The following is a 20,463-nucleotide window of genomic DNA, read 5'->3' on the forward strand; positions in this document are numbered from 1 at the left end:
TGTACAGTAGTTTATTTAATTATTTTTATCCTTTTTACCATATTCAAACACTATAATATGTATTTTCAGTACGGAACTTAAATCTCGCGGGCAGCAGCCAATGCCAGCCGTACGACGTGACGTAATAATACTCGCATCATAAAATATAGTCACCGCTTATATCGATCGTTCTCTCTTTCACCCGCGAATTTTGAAAACCACAGAGAATGAATCATTTGAGAGAATGTAAAAACACAGGGGCGACTACAATAAATATAATCAAGACGCCGATATGGCAGCGTCGCGAATCCACTTGCTCCTCATGACGCATACGTGTGCGGCACCGTATGGAAGGGGTTAAATTATCATGTCGTCGTCGTCGTCGTCGTCATCGTAAAGTCGAACAATCGTAAGTCGCGGCCATCGTAAGTCGACGTTTACCTGTATATATATATATATATATATATATATATCATTATAAAAACTTTCTATATATCCATATATCATGGGTTTTCTCCCCCTTATAAGAGAGGTAGCCACATCAATTCCCACCCTCCATTCCACTCATCATTATCGTAAATTGTATTTATCTATTTAACAAAGGCTTTTTCCCCCTTACCACATAAATTGTATTTATCTATATATTTACCAAATGCTTTTTCCCCCTTACTAGGGAGGTAGCCAAGTCAAATGGCATACACCTACTCACCACCCTTTTCTCCCTCTCTTCTTAGCTCCTTATGTATCATTTTTTATAATTTTACAATTATAATCTCTTAAAGAAAAAATGTATAATATGAAATTATACATACATATACCAAAGGCTTTTCCCCCCTTACAAGGGAGGTAGCCAAAAAACAATGGCATAAAAATCACTCCCACCCATTCCATCCCCACATACTCCACTCCCTCGCTCTTATCTTGGCTCCTCCTGGATGACAGGTCATCCCTGCATCTCGCCCACAGCCCAGGGTCAGAAGCAGTGTCGCAAGACAATAAGAAATTATAGATTGTAAAATTATAAAAATAATACTTGAACGTCTAATACAACATGAACTACAATATATTGCTTATTTACATGGTTATCTTCATCGCATTGGGAAAGAGGGGAATGTCTGTTGAGGAAAGATGAGAGAGAACAGAATATAGGGGTGAATGAAGAAGGATTGTGTATGGATGATGCTGTGATGCATGACAGGGAGTGGGTGGTGGATGGGGGGTGAGGGAGTATGTATGAGAAATACATTGACACAGCCTGAAGGGATTTCTCCCTATCTTCTTTTCTGCATGAGGGGACAGAGAAGGGGGGTCACCGAATTAATGAAGCAGCCTTGCTGTGGATGTGCTGTGTCCAGCGACACTGCTCCTGACCCAGGGCAGTGGACAAGATGCAGGGATGACCCATCATCCAAGAGGTGCCAAGATGAGAGGGAGGGAGGAGGGTGGAGGGGAGTGGAGTGTGTAGGGGATGGAATGGGTCGGAGTGGTTTCTATGCCTTTGTCTTTTGGCTACCTCCCATGTAAGGGGGAAAAAGCCTTTGGTATATGTATGTATATATCCTCATCATTGTCAAAAAGGTGACAATAAGAACAACTAAAATTTATTTTCTCAGCAATTAATTTGACAAAAAAAAAAAAAAATAAATAATAATAATGATACGCAGGGGCGGACTGGGATATTAAAGCGGCCCGGGCATTTTTCATTAAAACCCAACTGGATAAAGCCTTTTCCCAAGCAGAGTTGGCTCTTGCATTGTCCCAACGGTCATTGCCCAAAGGCCCTAATGGCCAGTCCGCCCCTGATGATACAACATTACGTAACACACTTACTGACTGCCGAACGTAATGAAGGGAACAATGGCCTTGATTATGAGCGAAGGGATGATGTCTGCTAGGAGGATCGTTCCAGTGCTCATTGTGTTGCAGTCCCGAGGATTGCTGCCGTTTGACGCAGTCCCGTTGCCTGGATCCTGATTTCAAAGAAACATCAATCAACCAATTGGGATTGACATTACAGACATATATATTCAAACTCCTCTTCTCTTAACCACTTCGGTACGACTCAAATTCTCGTGCAGTATCAGCTGCCATATGTATGCTGTATCACAACTTTCAGCTGATCAAGCAGGCTTTAGACCAGGCCGCTCATGCTGCAGTCAGGTATTGAACCTAACGCAATATTTTGAAGATGGATTCGAGAAAAAGAAAATCACTGGCGCTGTCTTTGTAGATCTTACAGCCGCCTACGATAAAGTCAATCATAGGCCACTCCTCTTCAAAGTCGCCAAAACACTACAGAATCACACCTTGGTTCACATCATCCAGTCTCTTCTAACAAACTGCCGTTTCTATGTGGAAATGGATGGCAAGAAAAGCAGGTACCGTTTCCAGAAGAACGGACTCCCACAAGGATCTGTGTTGGCTCCAACACTGTTCAACATTTATACCAATGACCAGCCACAGTATCAGAATATCCATAGGTACATCTATGCAGATGATCTGTACATTACCACTCGGTCTGATTCCTTCAACACCATCGAAGACCGACTATCAGAGGCCCTAACCACACTCTCCACGTACTACAAAAAGTGGCATCTCAATGCGAACGCAAACAAAACACAGGTGTGTGCATTCCACCTTAAAAATCACCAAGCCAAGAGAGAGCTACGAATCAGATGGAACAACACTGATCTGGCACACCACCCACACCCTGTCTATTTAGGGGTTACTCTCGACAGGACTCTCTCTTACAAAGAGCATATCAACAAGTTGATTGGAAAAATCTCAACCAGAAACAACCTCCTCAGCAAACTTGCCACCACCAGCTGGGGAACAGATCCAAACACCCTGCGACAAACAGCTTTGGCACTGTGTTACTCCACTGCAGAATATTGCGCACCAGTATGGGCCAGGTCATGCCATGCACACAAAATAGATCCAGAACTGAACAGGTCGTGTCGAATAATTACAGGTACCCTAAAACCAACGCCATTACATACTATCTACAGACTGGCAGGGATTCCACCTCCCCACATTCGGCGCGAAATAATGACCAAGATAGAAAAATATAAACAACAAAATGATCCCAGGCATCCACTATACGGTCACCTTCAGGTTGGACAGAGACTGAAGTCTCGCCAAAGCTTCATGACGGTGGAGGGACTGGATCCAACCCAAGCTGTGGCCCATAGACTAAAATGTTGGCAGGAATATGACAATCTGGGCCATAACGAGGCCATACCATGCCCAAACGAGACCTTGCCCCCAGGAGCAAACCTAACCAGGAAGGACTGGGTTACCTTAAACAGAGGAAGAGCCAAGGTGGGCAAAACGAAAGAAAACAAACACAAGTGGGGATACACCAATAGCCCCCAATGTCCCTGTGGCGAAGTACAGACGATGGTCCACGTCCTCCGGGAATGTCCATTGAGTCCCCATTGCTCCGACCAAGACCTTAGGGAAGCAAATGAAACTGCCCTTATATGGACACGGTTCTGGTGCGACAAGATATGATGATGATGATCACACTACTCGCATTTCTTTTTTTTTATCACGCTCCAAGAGCGGCAAGCCTAGTACATATCAAATTAACTATTTATGTGAGAACTGTGACTCACAGGACATGCTGTTCAACTGAGGCGGCAATTTGTAGATAAGTACAAATTTCCAGAGGTTGGGTCACAGTGTAAAAATGTAAAGTCACTGCTGTATTACTTGTTCTCTTTTACTCTGAGTAATAATAAACACAGAAAATGTGATCAAACCAGTTCACAGAATTTGGGGGGTAACTCATGTACAACTACAAACAAATATATATAATCAAGACGCTGACACTGGCATCTTTGTGTATCCATTTGTGACTCATGATGCCTACATAGCCGTCATCGTACCAAAGTGGTTCACTTTGGGCTTGTCCCTCCTAGAAAGAGAAAGAGAGAGAGACAGAGAAAAAAGATGAAAAAAAAAAAGAGTAGGAAAAAAGAAAAGAGAGAAACAGAATAAAGAGGGAAAGAGAAAGGAAAGAGAGCAATGAAGAAGAGAGGGGAGAGGGGAAAAAATATATATATATGACCCGTTTAAACTTACGTCACCACCACCATGAAAATCTTTCGACAAAATATCATGTGCAGCAGAGAGCATGATGACATATGCGAAGTTGTTGGTCAGCCCCAACATCCAGTAGGCGAACAGGTTCCTCCATTTCTCCGTTCCAACGGGACTAGTTCCCAAAATGCTTTCTTCCTCTTCCTTCCTCGAATGAATTGGACGCCTCTCTGCTGTAACAAGAATGAGGAATATCAAAACGAGATAAGTACAAACATAAAGAGTCAAAACTAACCCCACAGTCAAACTAAAGAACGAGGTAAGCAAAACTATATATTTCGACTGCTAACTGCAATCCTCTTCAGTAGCAATCGAACTATATGGTTTCGCTTACGCAACTCTTTCTTTTGTCGGTTGTGATTTACACACGTTACTACATTTCTCACCGGTGATAACAACGAGTCTTTCCCCTTATAAGAAGATGACCAAATCAAAATACTCAAAGAATTACAAAGGTGAAGCATGCCAACAGAAGACCTTTTGGTTCATAACTAGGTCGGATGCAATTATATATATATATATATATATATATATATATATATATATATATATATATATATATATAAATTATCAAAAAATCAAATAAAATAAAAATTATAATAATATAAATAATAACGAATAAAATAAATAATACAAAGTTATAGTTAAATGATAAACAAACAGGTAAATAGTAAATAATAATAAACTGTCAAATAAATAATAATAAATGGAAATCAAGCAAATAATAAACAGACAAATAATAACAAACAAATAATCAAATAATATAAAATAAATGGCAGTCATTACAGCATCTTGCTTAAATGTTTATCTAAACGAATCTTAAAGCTTCAAACTGAACTACATTGCACTGCCTCTGCAGGAAGTTTATTCCATTCATTAACTACACTCTATGTACATACATACATCATACATATACCAAGGCTTTCCCCCTTTCAAGGGAAGTAGCCAAAAAGGAAAAAGCATAAAATCACTCCCACCCATTCCATCCCTGAATACACTCCACACCCCTCCACCCTCCCTCTCAAAAAATCTTAGCACATCCCGGATGACGGGTCATCCCTGCACCTTGTCCACTGCCCTGGGTCAGAAGCAGTGTCGCAAGACACAGCACATCCACAGTAAGGCCACTTCATTAAATCGGCGACCTCCCCCTCTACGTCCCCCCATGCATAAAGGAGAAGACGGGGAGAAATCCCTTCGGGCTGCGTCAAAAATGTGTTCACACATATTACCTCACCCCCCATCCCCCCACCCATTCCACCTCATGCATCACAACATCATCCATATACAACCATTCTCCATTCACCCCTGTCTTCTGTCCTCTCCCATCCTTCCTCAACAGACATTCCCCTCTTCCCCAGGACTTTTCCCCCCTTACAAGGGAGGTAGCCAGGTCAATACACCATGCCCTCTCCAACTTCACATCTCGTAGGTTTCACCATGGTCTTGGATCACATGTTGGACTCATGATTGACAGTTATTAACCTCCCAGATGAGAGCTCAGAGCCCATATGACCAATCTATGGGTAATACTGTGACCTTACATGCACACATACCCCCAACTCCCCACCCACAAGAGTTGGAGTAACACCCTGCAGCACAGCGATACTGAAATAATTTCAGCCCTGGTGTGGGATTCAATCCTGGACTGCTGTAGTGGCAGACGAGAACTCTAACCACTGCACCATGAGGTTGTGAAGGGTGAAGGGTCACACTTACCCCCTGCATAGGTCAAAAGCAGGTCCTGTGAAAACACGACTCGGTGGCGCGGTTGATTGAGTACTGGACTGCCAGTACGGAGGTGCGGCAGTACCTGGTTCAAATCCTGCCCACGGCCGAAATTATTTCAGTATCGCTGCGCTTCGGGTCATTACTCCAACTCTCCTGGGCGGGGAGTTGGGGTGTGTGTGTGTGTGTGTGTGTGTGTGTGTGTGTAAGGTCATAGTATTACCCATAGATCAGTCATACGAGCTCTGAGCTCTCTTCTGGGAGGAAAATAGCTGTCGATCACGAGTCCAACACGAGATCCAAAGACCAAGGTGAATACAAGATCTCCGCAGCAGAGCTTGACAGCTGGAGCCGATTCACCCCACCACACTTAACTTAATACATTTTCCTTTCAGCTGTGGCAGATCTCACTACAGTTAGAGTGATCAACCCAACCACTATGGACAGGTTCATCTAGTTATTAACACAGAAATATTTTACATGTTTGTATTTTACGGGAAGGGGAGCTATGCTCGTGGTGTCCCGCCTTTGTATCTCGCAGTGTCTAGTTTGCTCTTAAATTCATGAATGGTTTTTGCACACACTATTTCATTGTCCAGTTTGTTCCAAGTGTCCACCACTCTATGTGGAAAACTGTTCTTCTTCAGATCTCTTCTATAACTATCTTTTTTTAGTTTCTTTCCATGTCCTCTTGTGTTTCTCTTGTCCCAATTGAACAAGTCCTCTCTACTGAGTATTTCTGTGCCCTTCATGATTCTAGAGATGGTCAGTAGGTTGCCTCTCTCTCTTATTTACTCCAGGGGACTTGTTAAAGTGGGACAAGAAAAACACAAGAGGACATGGAAAGAAACTCAAAAAAGATATGGAAGAGATCTGAAGAGGAACAGTTTTCCACACAGAGTGGTGGACACTTAGAATAAACTGGATGAAACAATATTGTGTGCAAAAACCATACACGAATTTAAGAGCAAACTAGACACTGAGATTCAAAGGCAGGAGACCATGAGCATAGCTCCCCTTCCTGTAAGACACAACTAGGTAAATACCTACAGAAAAGAGAAGGATGGAACTACTTTACCTAACCATGTTTAAAGGAAATGAATTAACCGACAAAGTAATAAAAAGAATAAATAGATAGAAAAACTGAATAAAATTAAAGAAAGTGAAAAGGAGTAATACATACATACATACATATACCAAGGCTTTTTCCCTCTTACAAGGGAGGTAGCCAAAAAGGAAAAGGCATAAAATCATTCCCACCCATTCCATCCCTGAATACACTCCACACCCCTCCACCCTGTCGTGGGGGAAAAGAATACTGCCACCAAGTATTTCCACTTGGATCGTAAGAGGCGAGAAGAAAGGGACGGGGATTGGGACTAGGTATCCTTCTCCTTGTAGCCCCACAGGGGACATTCCTTAAAGAAAAAGTAAAGGCATAAGAGGGTCTAGGAGTTTTCCATAAGACACAACTAGGTAAATACCTACAGAAAAGAGAAGGATGGAACTACTTTACCTAACCATGTTTAAAGAAAACTAATTAACTGACAAAGTAATGAAAAAAATAAAGAAATAGAAAAAATGAATAAAATTAAAGAAAGTGAAAAGGAGTAATACATACATACATACATGCATATACCAAGGCTTTTTCCCCCTTACAAGGGAGGTAGCCAAAAAGAAAAAGGCATAAAATCATTCCCACCCATTCCATCCCTAAATACACTCCACTCCCCTCCACCCTCCCTCCCATCTTAGCACCTCCTGGATGACGGGTCATCCCTGCACCTTGTCCATTGCCCTGGGTCAGAGGCAGTGTCACAAGTCACAGCATATCCACAGCAAGGCCGCTTCATTAAATCGGAGTAATAGGCTGCGGGGATGTTACAAAGGTGCCAATCTATATACTAAGGGCTTTTTCCCCTTTATAAGAGAGGTAGCCAAGTCAAAAGCATTTACCCACTCCCACCCACTCCCTCCGTTTCCCTCTTTATCATATAATACCAACTACATAAAAGTTAACCCCTTTACTCTGGGCTAAAATCTCACGGGCAGCATTAGCTGCTAGACGTGCGATGTTGTGTCATAATACTCACATTATAAAGAATAAAGTTACCGCTGTATTGCTCCTTCTCTTTCACCCGTGAATTTTGATAACCATAGAAAATATGATGAAGCCAGTTTACAGAGTATGGGGGTCATGCAGGTACAACTACAATATATATAATCAAGACGCCGACATCGGCATCCTCGTGTACCCACTTGCTCCACATGACGCCTATGTAGGCGTCATTGTATCGAAGGGGTTAAGCATTCAAACTCCTATAGAGGAATGTGGCTAAGTACAAGAAAAAATATGTACTGCTTCTGTCCCAGGGCAGTGGACAAGATGCAGGGATGACCTGTCATCCAGGAGGTGCCAAGATAAGAGGGAGGGAAGAGGGTGGAGGGGAGTGGAGTATGTAGGGAATGGAATGGGTGGGAGTGATTTCTATGCCTTTGTTTTTTGGCTACCTCCTGTGTAAGGGGGAAAAAAGCCTTTGGTATATGTATGTGTATATATATATATATATTGTCACATATATTCCCATATATGTAAGGTGGGAATAGTTTTATTGCTTGGATAACGGCGCCCCGCGATTACGGGGAGCGTCAGATTACAGGACGAGTACGGGAGGACGCGTGGGAAGGAAAACCTACTCAATGGAGTATTTGTTCTAACACTCAGCCTAGAACGAAGGAGAACGTTTTTAGTTAATTGACCAATGGGGTTCAACCACCATAGACGCAATTCCTATGGGCCAATCAGAGGGTTTTTTGAAGAAGAGCCAGGGCGACTTGGGCGTGTCAGAATCAGTTTGAGAATAGATAGTACGAAGTAAAGGTGTCGCCTCGAAGGGGGTCGTCGGCTGAAGTAAGTCCTCTGTACTCCCCCTGTATTAGTCGTAAGAGTCATTAACTCAGCTAGGGTGAGAATTTCACACCATGTAGTAGTAGGAAATGTCTATAGTAGTGACTTAGACAGTGTTTTTCGTTGGTAAAGTATTAATTAATTAATTAATCTTCTTTCACCCCCGTTAAAAGTTTTCGAGCGGGAATCTTCTGTTTTGAAATATATTTACTCATTTGAATGTAAACTTATTTACACACTTGAAGTTTAGTGATTGTAATCCTTCATGTAATCCTGTTGAGTTTTAATGAATAGTGTTAAACGTTATTCTGTGCGTTTCATTTTTCTTGATTTTCTTGATTTTAATAAAATCAAGTGGCGACCTTGTAATTTCTATTGGAGTTTTCCCAAAGACATGGGGTCTTGGGAACTCAGTCACCCATTCACTCTTACTATGTGTTACGAGTCTGACAACTTTACAATTTCTATTTGAGTTATCCCAAAGACATGGGGTCTTGGGAACTCATTTCACATACTTAATCTATTGCAAGTCAGATAGGTGAGCGAGATTCGTAACATATAAATTGGCGACCTTGCCAGGATTTTAACGGTAAAGTGAAAGAATTACCAACGAAAATATTTAGTATTAAATAGGATCAATAGTGTGAGAAAATGAAGTTGACAAGTACAGAGGAGGTATTGGAGTTTGTACACAAACAACCTAGTAAGAAGGATATACAGAGCCTTACTGCTAACGACTTGAGGTTCATAGCACAAAGTCTAGGGGTTGAGCATGCACATGAGGCAAATAAAACTGAATTAATAAGAATTGTTGTAGAAATAGTGCATAATCGAGATGAAAGTGGGGCAATGAGAGATGAAGGAAGGGCAGATAGAGAGTCTGTCACTTCAGAATTTGAGGAAGAGGAAGAAGTGGAAGAGGAAATAGAGAAGGGTGAATCTCAAAACACTGAATCTCGATTAAGCGAATTACGGTTGAAGTTAGAGATAGCAAAGATAGAAGCTGAAGTAAGAAGGGAAGAAACTGAGAGAGCTAAGATAGAAGCTGAAGTAAAAAGGGAAGAAACTGAGAGAGCTAAGATAGAAGCCGAAGTAAAAAGGGAAGAAACTGAAAAGGCTAGAATAGATAATGAAAACCTTAGACTTCAAGTTAACTTGCAAGAAAGTAGACGAGTGCTATCAGAATCTCAATTCGTGAATAGAAGGCTCAATTTTGATGTAGTACATAACGCTAAATTGCTTCCTGAATTTGATGAATCACAGGTGGATACTTACTTTAGAACGTTTGAAGGAATAGCGGAAGATTATCAGTGGCCGAAGCAGTATTGGCCTGCATTGTTGCGAACAAGCCTCAGAGGCAAACCGCTAAGAGTTTATGGTGCTTTGGAGGATTCACAAACAAAGGATTACGATGAAATCAAAGCAGCCATCCTACGAGCCTGTGAATTAGTGCCTGAAGTTTATAGGGTAAAATTTAGGAATCTGAGGAAGCAATCTAATATCTCACACGTTGAATTTAGTAGAGAGAAAAGAATGTTATGGGACCAATGGGTAAGATCCCGTAACGTAAATGGAGATTATAGGAAACTAGCTGAGTTAATGTTAATGGAAGAGTATCTGAGATCCATCCCTAAAGAGGTGTCATTGTATCTTCAGGAGAAAGAAGTCTCGAAGTTGGAAGAGGCTGCAGTATTAGCAGATAAATATGAAATACTTAAACCTACTGCAGGGAAATTCTCAGTTACTCCAAGGGGGAGAGAGGAACAGCCGAGGATCCCACAATCAACCTCCTCAGGTGGACCTACAAAATCCCTAGAGGTCAAGAAAGGTGACTATATTAAGTCATCACAGATAATTTCATGTAGCTATTGTGGAAGGATAGGCCACCTGACGAGAGATTGTTGGCACAGGAGAAGGGAAATAGAGGGGGTTAAACCCATAGTATTATTAAATAGATGGGACACCCACATAGAAAGTAAAGTCCGAGAGGGGGAGGACGAGGAGGAGACCACCAAAGTAGTGGCCCTCAGGAGTAAGGTTGCCACAGACGGCCTGGAGAAGGATGAGATGAAACCTCACTTGAGAGGTTATGACCCGTTCCTTTTTCAAGGAACAGTCACCATAAAGGGAGAGAAGAGAAAAGGGGTGACCATTCTGAGAGACTCAGGAGCCCTCCAATCAGTAATGCTGAACAGCTTAGTTGAAAAACCTGTAGCAAAAGGGAGAGTAGTTATAGGCTTCCTAGGAGGCCTAGCCAAGGTGCCACTGGTAGAGGTAGATATGGAATCACCTCTATATGAGGGACAGGCAAAGATAGGCCTAGTAGATCAGTTGCCAGTGGAAGGAGTTGAAGTCATTCTAGGAAATGACTTAGTGGGTGGGAAGATGTGTCCCACACCTACATGGGAGAGAAGAGAGAGAGAAGGGTCTAAGGACCAAGTGAGGCCAATAAAGGTCTCGAGAGGGGAAGGCTGTGGAAATCCTAAATGTAAGGACAGTCTGAATCCCGAGGGAAGAATCCCTAGTGAAAATACTCAAGTCGAGACAGAGGTGGACTTGAGGTTCCTGTTCCGTGAGGAACGAGGCAGCGAGTCGGAAGTGTTTGACCTGACTCGCCTGTTTATGGGAGAGAAGAAGGGAGATGGAAAGAGTCTAAATGACTCACACAGAAAGGGAGAGAAGAAAGGAGAGAAGTGGAGTCTAAGTGGCTCACACAGAAAGGGAGAGAAGACAGGAGAGAAATGGAGTCTAAGTGACTCAAACAGAAAGGGAGAGAAGAAAGGAGATAAATGGAGTCTAAGTGGCTCACACAGAAAGGGAGAGAAGACAGGAGAGAAATGGAGTCTAAGTGACTCAAACAGAAAGGGAGAGAAGGAAGGAGATAAATGGAGTCTAAGTGACTCACACAGAAAGGGAGAGAAGAAAGGAGAGAAGTGGAGTCTAAGTGGCTCACACAGAAAGGGAGAGAAGACAGGAGAGAAATGGAGTCTAAGTGACTCAAACAGAAAGGGAGAGAAGAAAGGAGATAAATGGAGTCTAAGCGACTCACACAGAAAGGGAGAGAAGAAAGGAGAGAAATGGAGTCTAAGCGACTCACACAGAAAGGGAGAGAAGAAAGGAGAGAAAAGGAGTCTAAGCGACTCATACAAAAAGGGAGAGAAGACAGGAGAGAAATGGAGTCTAAGTGGCTCACACAGAAAGGGAGAGAAGAAAGGAGAGAAATGGAGTCTAAACGACTCACACAGAAAGGGAGAGAAGAAAGGAGAAAAGAGTCCTAATGACTCACAAAGAATTGGAGAGAAGGAAGGAGAAACAAGGGGTCCCAGTGTCTTACAGGGAATGGGAGAGAAGGAGGTGGAGGCAATGAGCCCCTGTGGCTTACAGAGAGTTGGCTCCGATTTGAGGGACCGGAAGGAAGGAGTGGTGAGTGAGAGTGAGTTGTCAGAGGAATACTCTTTAGAGTCGGGAGTACTATTCCGCAAGTGGGTGGATAGTACCTGCTCTACTGATGACGCAGGATGGTCTGATAGGCGACAAATAGTGTTGCCGAAGGTCTACAGGGAAGGAGTTATGCGATTTGGGCATGATAATTCCTTTGCAGGACATAAAGGTGATTCAAGAGTGATGAAGTCGGTGGAGGCAGTGAGAAGAAGGTTGACCTCATGTTGGCAGAGTGTTCAAGAGCGAGTGAAGGCGAAAGTGCGAGAATTTAAACGAGGAGCGAGGTTCAGCGACCCGTACGACGTGACAAAACGAGTGAGGGAACTGAACAAAGTGGTTGTCACTCCGGGTAGGAGACGGAAGCAGCAGTTGTGTCACCTCGGTGTGTGGAAAGCGTACCAGGAGAGGGACAAGAGTGATGTGGGTGAGTCTGACGGTAGTGTGCATGCCGTCTCCATCGGGCCTGAGGAAGACGAGGACTCGACCTTCCCCACCTTTGAGATGACGTGGAAGGCGAATGCAGAGGTGTGGCCACAGGTGGTGAGCCAGCTGGGTCATCTTTCGGCTGAGCAGCAATTGGACCTACTGGAGTTGCAGAGACGATACCAGGAGAGCTTTCGGGATGCCCCTGAGAGGACCCACCTGACGCTGCATGACGTGGACGGGAAGATGCAACACCCATCAAGCAAGCCCCGTATCGTGTGAACCCGCAATAAGTGACTATCACTGACGAAGGAACAAAGTTCCAGTGGACAAAGACTTATAATTCCGTTGTGCTTAAACTAAGAGTGTCAAAGAAAAGGGTATGCCATCAATGATCTTAGCAATTAAGTATTTTGTTGTGCATGGCCATGTTGGTGCCCAGGTAACGGTTCTCACAGACCACCATCCCTTGAAGTACCTTAACAAGTTTAAAGATAAGAACCTCCGCTTAACCAGATGGAGTTTGTTTTTGCAGGAGTATCATTTAGATGTTCGTCATGTACGAGGGAAGACAATGTGGTAGCCGATTGCCTGTCGATATTGTAAGTATATTCTCCCTCAAGTAAACACACAAAAAAAAAAAAATCTTTTCAAGATTTTTTTTTTAACCTTAAAGAGGGAGGTGTCACATATATTCCCATATATGTAAGACGGGAATATTTTATTGCTTAGATGACGGCGCCCCGCGATTACGGGGAGCGTCAGATTACAGGACGAGTACGGGAGGACGCGTGGGAAGGAAAACCTACTCAATGGAGTATTTGTTCTAACACTCAGCCTAGAACGAAGGAGAACGTTTTTAGTTAATTGACCAATGAGGTTCAACCACCATAGACGCAATTCCTATGGGCCAATCAGAGGGTTTTTTGAAGAAGAACCAGGGCGACTTGGGCGTGTCAGAATCAGTTTGAGAATAGAGAGCACGAAGTAAAGGTGTCGCCTCGAAGGGGGGTTGTCGGCTGAAGTAAGTCCTCTGTACTCCCCCTGTATTAGTCGTAAGAGTCATTAACTCAGCTAGGGTGAGAATTTCACACCATGTAGTAGTAGGAAATGTCTATAGTAGTGACTTAGACAGTGTTTTTCGTTGGTAAAGTATTAATTAATTAATTAATCTTCTTTCACCCCCGTTAAAAGTTTTCGAGCGGGAATCTTCTGTTTTGAAATATATTTACTCATTTGAATGTAAACTTATTTACACACTTGAAGTTTAGTGATTGTAATCCTTCATGTAATCCTGTTGAGTTTTAATGAATAGTGTTAAACGTTATTCTGTGCGTTTCATTTTTCTTGATTTTCTTGATTTTAATAAAATCAAGTGGCGACCTTGTAATTTCTATTGGAGTTTTCCCAAAGACATGGGGTCTTGGGAACTCAGTCACCCATTCACTCTTACTATGTGTTACGAGTCTGACAACTTTACAATTTCTATTTGAGTTATCCCAAAGACATGGGGTCTTGGGAACTCATTTCACATACTTAATCTATTGCAAGTCAGATAGGTGAGCGAGATTCGTAACAATATATATATATCCTTTTTTACAGACTTGCAACATTCCTCCACAAAATGACAGAACATGGAAGTTTAAGAAGTTATAAGGAAATATTAAGGCACAGTGAAATTTATATGAAAATAAATATATCATAAAATATTTTGAGCATTACCTGAGACAACATTGAATTCATCATCTGATTCAGAAGACCCTTCGAGATCTGTCATAGGTATGTAGGAACCTGACAGCTTTACAGACACTGGATCATATTCCTTCAGCATTACCTAATAAACAAAACCAGAACTGTAAATATGCCGAGGAATTTATGAAAAATATACGTGTCATCACTGTAGAACTGTAAATACACTGAGAAAGCTATGAAAAATATACACGTATCACTGTCCTTATGAAAAATGAAGATAAAGGTCAAAAGTTAATTAAAGTTAATCTTCATCTTATTTACAAATGAGAACGTATTCAGCCTTATAGACAAGTATTATTTTGATTTACTTCAATCAAAGCTTATTCTGACCAAGCCAGGCAGTTAAAAAAAACATTGTCTAATTATAGCTAGGAGATATACAAAACACAATGCAACATGACACACCAACAATGCACCTAGGCTCACATGCTTTTTTTGTGTTATCCTCGGCAACTGTAATTTTGAATTACGTATTCTTTTCATTATCTGTATGTCATGTATTTTACTCATTGCCAAATAAACTTATTATTATTATTATTAACAGCATTATATTGAAATTAGGGTAACATTACAGAATCACACAGGCATGAACATTTAACATGAAATTTGTGTTGACCAACAGCTCCTAACCTAACTTAACCTAATGTAGCCATTTCATAGGAAATATTCGTCTTTCAAATGCAAAAAAGAAAGTAGTAAAAAATTTGTTTGCATGATATTTGAACAAAACCAAAAATAGCAGGCTGGTCTTAGATCAGTGTACAGAGAAGAATTGAAATATAAAAGTTTCAACCATAGTTAGTAATCAAACATATTCATACTATAATCAATCACCTAGTTACAGTTAACGCTTGATTACAACCAGTGATAGAGAGGGGGAAAGGTGAATACATAATGATTAGTGGTATGGTATATATCTATTTTAGTATTTGACAGTTTCCAATCCTATTTTTAGGTCTGATCTGAACTAACGTGACCTCCAATTAAAAATCTTAAGTCTTAGCATATATCCCCTAGCCAGTCAGAACGTCCCACTGTCAAAACGTCCCACTTGGCCTTCGGTCAAAACGCCCCACTTGGGTGCACCAAAACGCCCCACTACCACATAAAAACGTGTTATTAGTGTAATAGATTGCATATAGTTTAATTGCTTCAACTATTTTCTTTAAAATGTGTGATTTTCATGTAATTTGCGGTCACTACTTAGCGACAACTAGCAAGAACTAATTGCATGCCAGTCAGAACGTCCCACAACTAACAGGAACTAGTTAACGCTAGCGTCAACTGCATTAATTAAACCGACAACTAATATTTTTGGGCATAAATAAGCATATATCCACTCTAGTTCTCATAGCTCATTTCCATCACTAGTATCATAAATTATGGTTTAAGTTGTCAAAATGAAAGAGTTGGTTAATCCAAGGATTCTGTTTTAGTAATACACAAACACATTTTTCACTTTCTTCTTTTGCATTTGAAAGATCTGTTTTATCTATGGAATGGTTAGGTTAGGAGTTATAGGACAAAGAAGTTTTGTGTTAAATATCCATGTTTATGTGCCTCTGGAGTTTTACTAATATAAGATCAAAGTCTAGGCAAAGTGGCAAGGAAAATGTTTGGTTTCCATATTCATGTATATATAAGTTAATAAAACATTCTAAAACATTCACATGTCCAGGATTGTGTGCTAAAAACCTTCTACCATGTTATTCAGAATCACCGTGCCAAGAAACTGGGTTTGTTATATTGTCTCACAATCCTATCTAGTGATGATTAACCTTCAGTGAATGCAGGAAATGATGAACTGTTACGAAATATCTTTTTGATAACTTGTCTGCTTCGCAGCATGTCAAAATCCTGAGAGAATGTCAAAGTATAGCAAATACTGTAATCAAAGCGGTCATGATATGATTAAAAATAAGAAAATCAAGTTAACACCGCAAACATCCATGATGTTATCTATTACAAGTCTGGTGACTTCATTATTCATGTCCTACTATTTCATGAACATACGAGAGTCCTCTACAGTCCACACGAGACATCCCATACATATTAATTTCATTTTTTCTATGAGTTTATAAAAAATAGCTTAATATGATTTCTCTTGCCTGTTACTTCGTAACAACCGCTTCTAAATTCGGCAATCCAACCCTAGGACAATTGCAGTGACTAGTGACACTGGTCTGATCGCTGATTCAGTTGGGCAAACTAAACTTTGGATGTAAACATTCTCGAGCCGAAACCTGGAGAAGGATCATGTGGACTTATCAAAATTGTCTTATCGCAAGTGGAGACAGGAAATCCTCCTATCTACATTTACCCTACAACAGCTTGAACTTGGGGCAGGAAAATAAAACCAAATATATCCAGAATTATTTAATGCGCAGAAACATACAGAAACTTGAAATATATAACTTTCTGCAATAATTCATGTTAAAAGGTGTCATAAACAGAAGTGGCACCCACCCCCCAACTTGGCCAGCATGACTGATAATGTCCTTCACGAGACTTTGACTTGGGCAGCTTGTTCTGGGTGGCTAAAGAAACTCAGGAGGCACAGTTCAAATTTATAGAATTGGAAAAAAATATAATATATGGCACGACACAATGGACAAGCATGCATTAGGCGTGAACGTGATTCGTCGACTGACGCCAACATTCCCGGCATTTGATAAAAATAATAAATACGGCATTTAGAATATATATACAAAACACACAGAATATAATACAATATAAATATACAACCATCGTGCCAACACAAGCTAACAGTAACTATACTCATAAAGTGTTGGCTGAAGATTTTAATCATCCAGTAATTACTTGGAACCCTTCCCCTGTACTTTCAACGAATGTCAGCCCGGATAGTTTCCCCCCCCCCACACACCAGATTTGTTGAGTGAATGAGAGAGACACATATTTGCACCAGATCGCGAAAGAATTGTCTACTAGAGAAGACCTCTACAAGTACAACTTTTCCTGCTGACCTTTTGGTGCATGGGAGGGGCTGCAACATGCACACCGACACCACTGTAACCACCTCAGTGTCCAACCTTGGTATGTGGTAGTGATGGGCAGCTACCGGTAAGATTACCGGTTTAATCGGTAACAGCCTTGACGGTAGCTTACCGGCAATAATTCTGCTACCGTTAAGGTTCCGTTAACCGATAAGCTATACCAAACACTCGGGGAGCAGTAAGCACGTCTCGGCTTGGTGGTACTGAGTGACGGTAGTGGTGGGCAGCTACCGGTAGTTACGGGTTTTATCAGTAACAACCTTGACGGTAGCTTACCAGCAAAAAATCTGCTACTGTTTAGGCTCCGTTAACCGATAAGCTATCCCATAATACTCAGAGAGCGGTAAGCACGTTTCGGCTTGGTGGTACTGAGTGACAGTACTGACGGCCCTACGTAGGATGAAAATTAACAGGAACGTATTCAACGTGCTAGATCGTCCTGCTCCCTTTTCGGCCCACAGATGCACAATACGAAATGTACGTATTCGAATATGAAAATTAACAGACGTGCTAGATCGTTTTGTTCGCATCTCGGCCCGCAGAGGTTCAGTGCAAAATGTACGTATTCGATTAGTCAGCCTATGTGATCTAGAAATGAAGAGGTGGTCAAACTACTCGAAAACTTTTCAGTCTGCCTGGTTAAAGGATCCCTTGTTTAAAAAATGGTTAGCGGAAGTGAAAGAGGATGGAAATAAGGCACGTTGTAAAGTTTGTAGAACGGACATGAAAGCTCACAGAACGGGGAGATTGGAGAGACACTGTTTCCACACTTACCAGATCTTCATATTTAACTTTATATTTAATGTTTATTAATATATGCATATTTACATAAATGTACGCAGTTGCTCATGAAAGACACCATCTGCATATTACAATCTATTTGTACTGTACTTGTATTGGAGTTAATCACAAACAAGTTCACAAATACACTTATCAGACTCGCACGAGTGATGACTGACAAGGATATATATATAAGCTATGGGTTGGGGCAGGGAATACAGTACACCACAACAGACTCACGGAAAGCAGAGACAAGAATAAGCGGGCAGAGACGATCAAAGATTCTGGTGGATTAACACTGTGCCCATTGAAGTGGCCTCTACGACGCAAGGTAACGTGTTATTCAAAAATCATATTTTGTTAGTGATACGCATGTAATTATTATTCGCGTAGTCTTAAGTAACTAATATTTGCGAGCCTTACCCTAGATTGGTGGAGGTGGCGCGCGCTGGCGATTCCGGTGGGCATGTATCCAAATGGATACACAGAATAAAAAAATAAAATAAAATATATGCGTGTGTTTTTTGTCCATTTAAAGGTACTATAATATAAATATAGGGATCATAGAGTCCTGCTAATACAAAATTAACGTAATTCCAATATAAAAAATGACAACTATGAACAATTGAAAAAAACTTTGACAGAAATTCAAAGGGTTGAGATTGTGTTCCTGAGCCTAATATAAGAGGAACTTGGTAAAAAAAACATTATGGAAATGACCTACATATGTCAATTCATCTCGCACAAAACCTTTAAAACCTCAATTGTACAAAAAAGCTTTGTCCTGACTAAATGAAAAATGGGTGATTTTGGAAATGAATTTTTATGTGTAATGTGTAAAAATGGTGCATGTAATTATTTTTCTTTTATGAAATTGTGTTTCTGTGAAAAATATATTCTTTGTATGAAATTGCACTTACATAGAGACGGAAGTGGAGTGTGAGAGGGGGAGGGGGGGATTGGTGCGTAGGCCTATGCACTGAGGGAGAGGAGGTAATGCTGTGACCTTACACACACCCCCTCCCTACTCCCCGCCCACGAGAGTTGGAGTAACGACTCGGAGCGCAGGATTTTTATAGTGACGACGTTACAAAACTTGTGACTACACACCATAGTAGGATGAAATTTGTTTAGATTTAAGTCATAAAGGCGACTCGAACTTGGGACGTCACTACTACCTCACGAGTCTTTTACTGGTAAATTACCGGTAATTCCGGTAACGGCATTGTTGTTTACCGGTAATTCCGGTATTGAAATTAGCGGTATTTGCCCAGCACTAGTATGTGGTCTTATTACCCTTCGGGGTACCTAATGGCCAATACTAAAGGTAATTATTATCATTACTATTATTATTACATACTATATGTTTATTTATCTATTTCATTTATTTACTTATTTATCTAATTATCTCTATTTATTCATTAATCTATCAAATTATTTATTCATATATTTAGATAAAAAGGTCGAATTAGATTCTCCACTCTACCCAGTTCCTCATTGGTCTCCTACTAAGAATTAATAAATGAAATAATGAATGATAAATGATAGATAATAACGTAAGGTTTCTATGTACTTTTTTGTTAGTAATATCTATATAAATCTATATTAATTTCGATCTATATTCTATATATTTTTGTTTTTGATTGATGTACATATACTGTATATCTTATTAATGCAATTTGTTTTATTAAGGTTATTTCATTTAATCATTTTATTTATTTATTTACTTATTTACATATTGTTTTTATGTGTTTTGATTTTTATTAATTCCTTTATTTTTTTTTATTAATTCTATTTGTATTTTTTTCATTTTTTTATTACTATTTATATTCTCAAGGGACAAAAACACCTTTACGGGTTTTTGGGGACAAAATATCGACTATATCTGTCATGTGTGAAGGAAGTCGATGTGAGGAAATTACTACGGTATTTCTGTCCCGTTGAAAGAACTCAGTGTGGGATTTTTTTTTTTTTTTTTTATGAGACGCGAATAGAACAAAAATTAAACGATTTTTCTGCCAAATGTGAAGGAAGACATCGACATAGAAAACCAAAATCGACGGCATTTTGCCTAGTGTGAAGATGGAAATCGACGGCATTTTGCCTAGTGTGAAGATGGAAATCGACGGCATTTTGCCTAGTGTGAAGATGGAAATCGACGGCATTTTTGCCTTGTGTGTACATGAAAATCGACGGTAATTTTGCTTAGTGTGTAGATAATCGAAGGAGGAAATCGACGGCACTTTTGCCCTGTGTGAGGGAGGAAATCGACGGCATTTTTACCTTGTGTGAAGATGGAAATCGACGGTGTTTTTGGCCTAGTGTGAAGATGGA

General features: G+C 40.7%; 2 protein-coding genes across 4 annotated transcripts in view; one reads left to right on the forward strand and one right to left on the reverse strand.

The window, feature by feature from the left end:
• Window positions 1-16,569, reverse strand: part of Cln3 (CLN3 lysosomal/endosomal transmembrane protein, battenin) — a 28,649-nt gene extending 12,080 nt beyond the window's left edge. Inside the window, exons 1-4 of one of the 2 annotated variants that reach the window (XM_076191383.1) lie at window positions 16,444-16,569; window positions 14,306-14,417; window positions 4,066-4,253; window positions 1,810-1,949 (exon numbers count right to left, since the gene is read on the reverse strand). In XM_076191383.1, the coding sequence (XP_076047498.1) occupies window positions 1,810-1,949; window positions 4,066-4,253; window positions 14,306-14,414 (437 nt within the window). In that variant the 5' untranslated portion in view covers window positions 14,415-14,417; window positions 16,444-16,569. Of the gene's footprint in view, window positions 1-1,809; window positions 1,950-4,065; window positions 4,257-14,305; window positions 14,418-16,443 lie in introns of both variants that reach the window. The other variant, XM_076191382.1, reaches the window with a different exon arrangement.
• The window catches only part of LOC143029051 (uncharacterized), a 422,642-nt gene that overhangs the window by 269,471 nt on the left and 132,708 nt on the right, over window positions 1-20,463 (forward strand). The gene's annotated exons all lie outside the window — the stretch shown is intronic.

The sequence above is a fragment of the Oratosquilla oratoria genome, chromosome 10 (genome assembly GCF_046742065.1).
Source record: "Oratosquilla oratoria isolate Oo_2021 chromosome 10, ASM4674206v1, whole genome shotgun sequence".
NCBI classification, from domain to species: Eukaryota; Metazoa; Arthropoda; class Malacostraca; order Stomatopoda; family Squillidae; genus Oratosquilla; species Oratosquilla oratoria.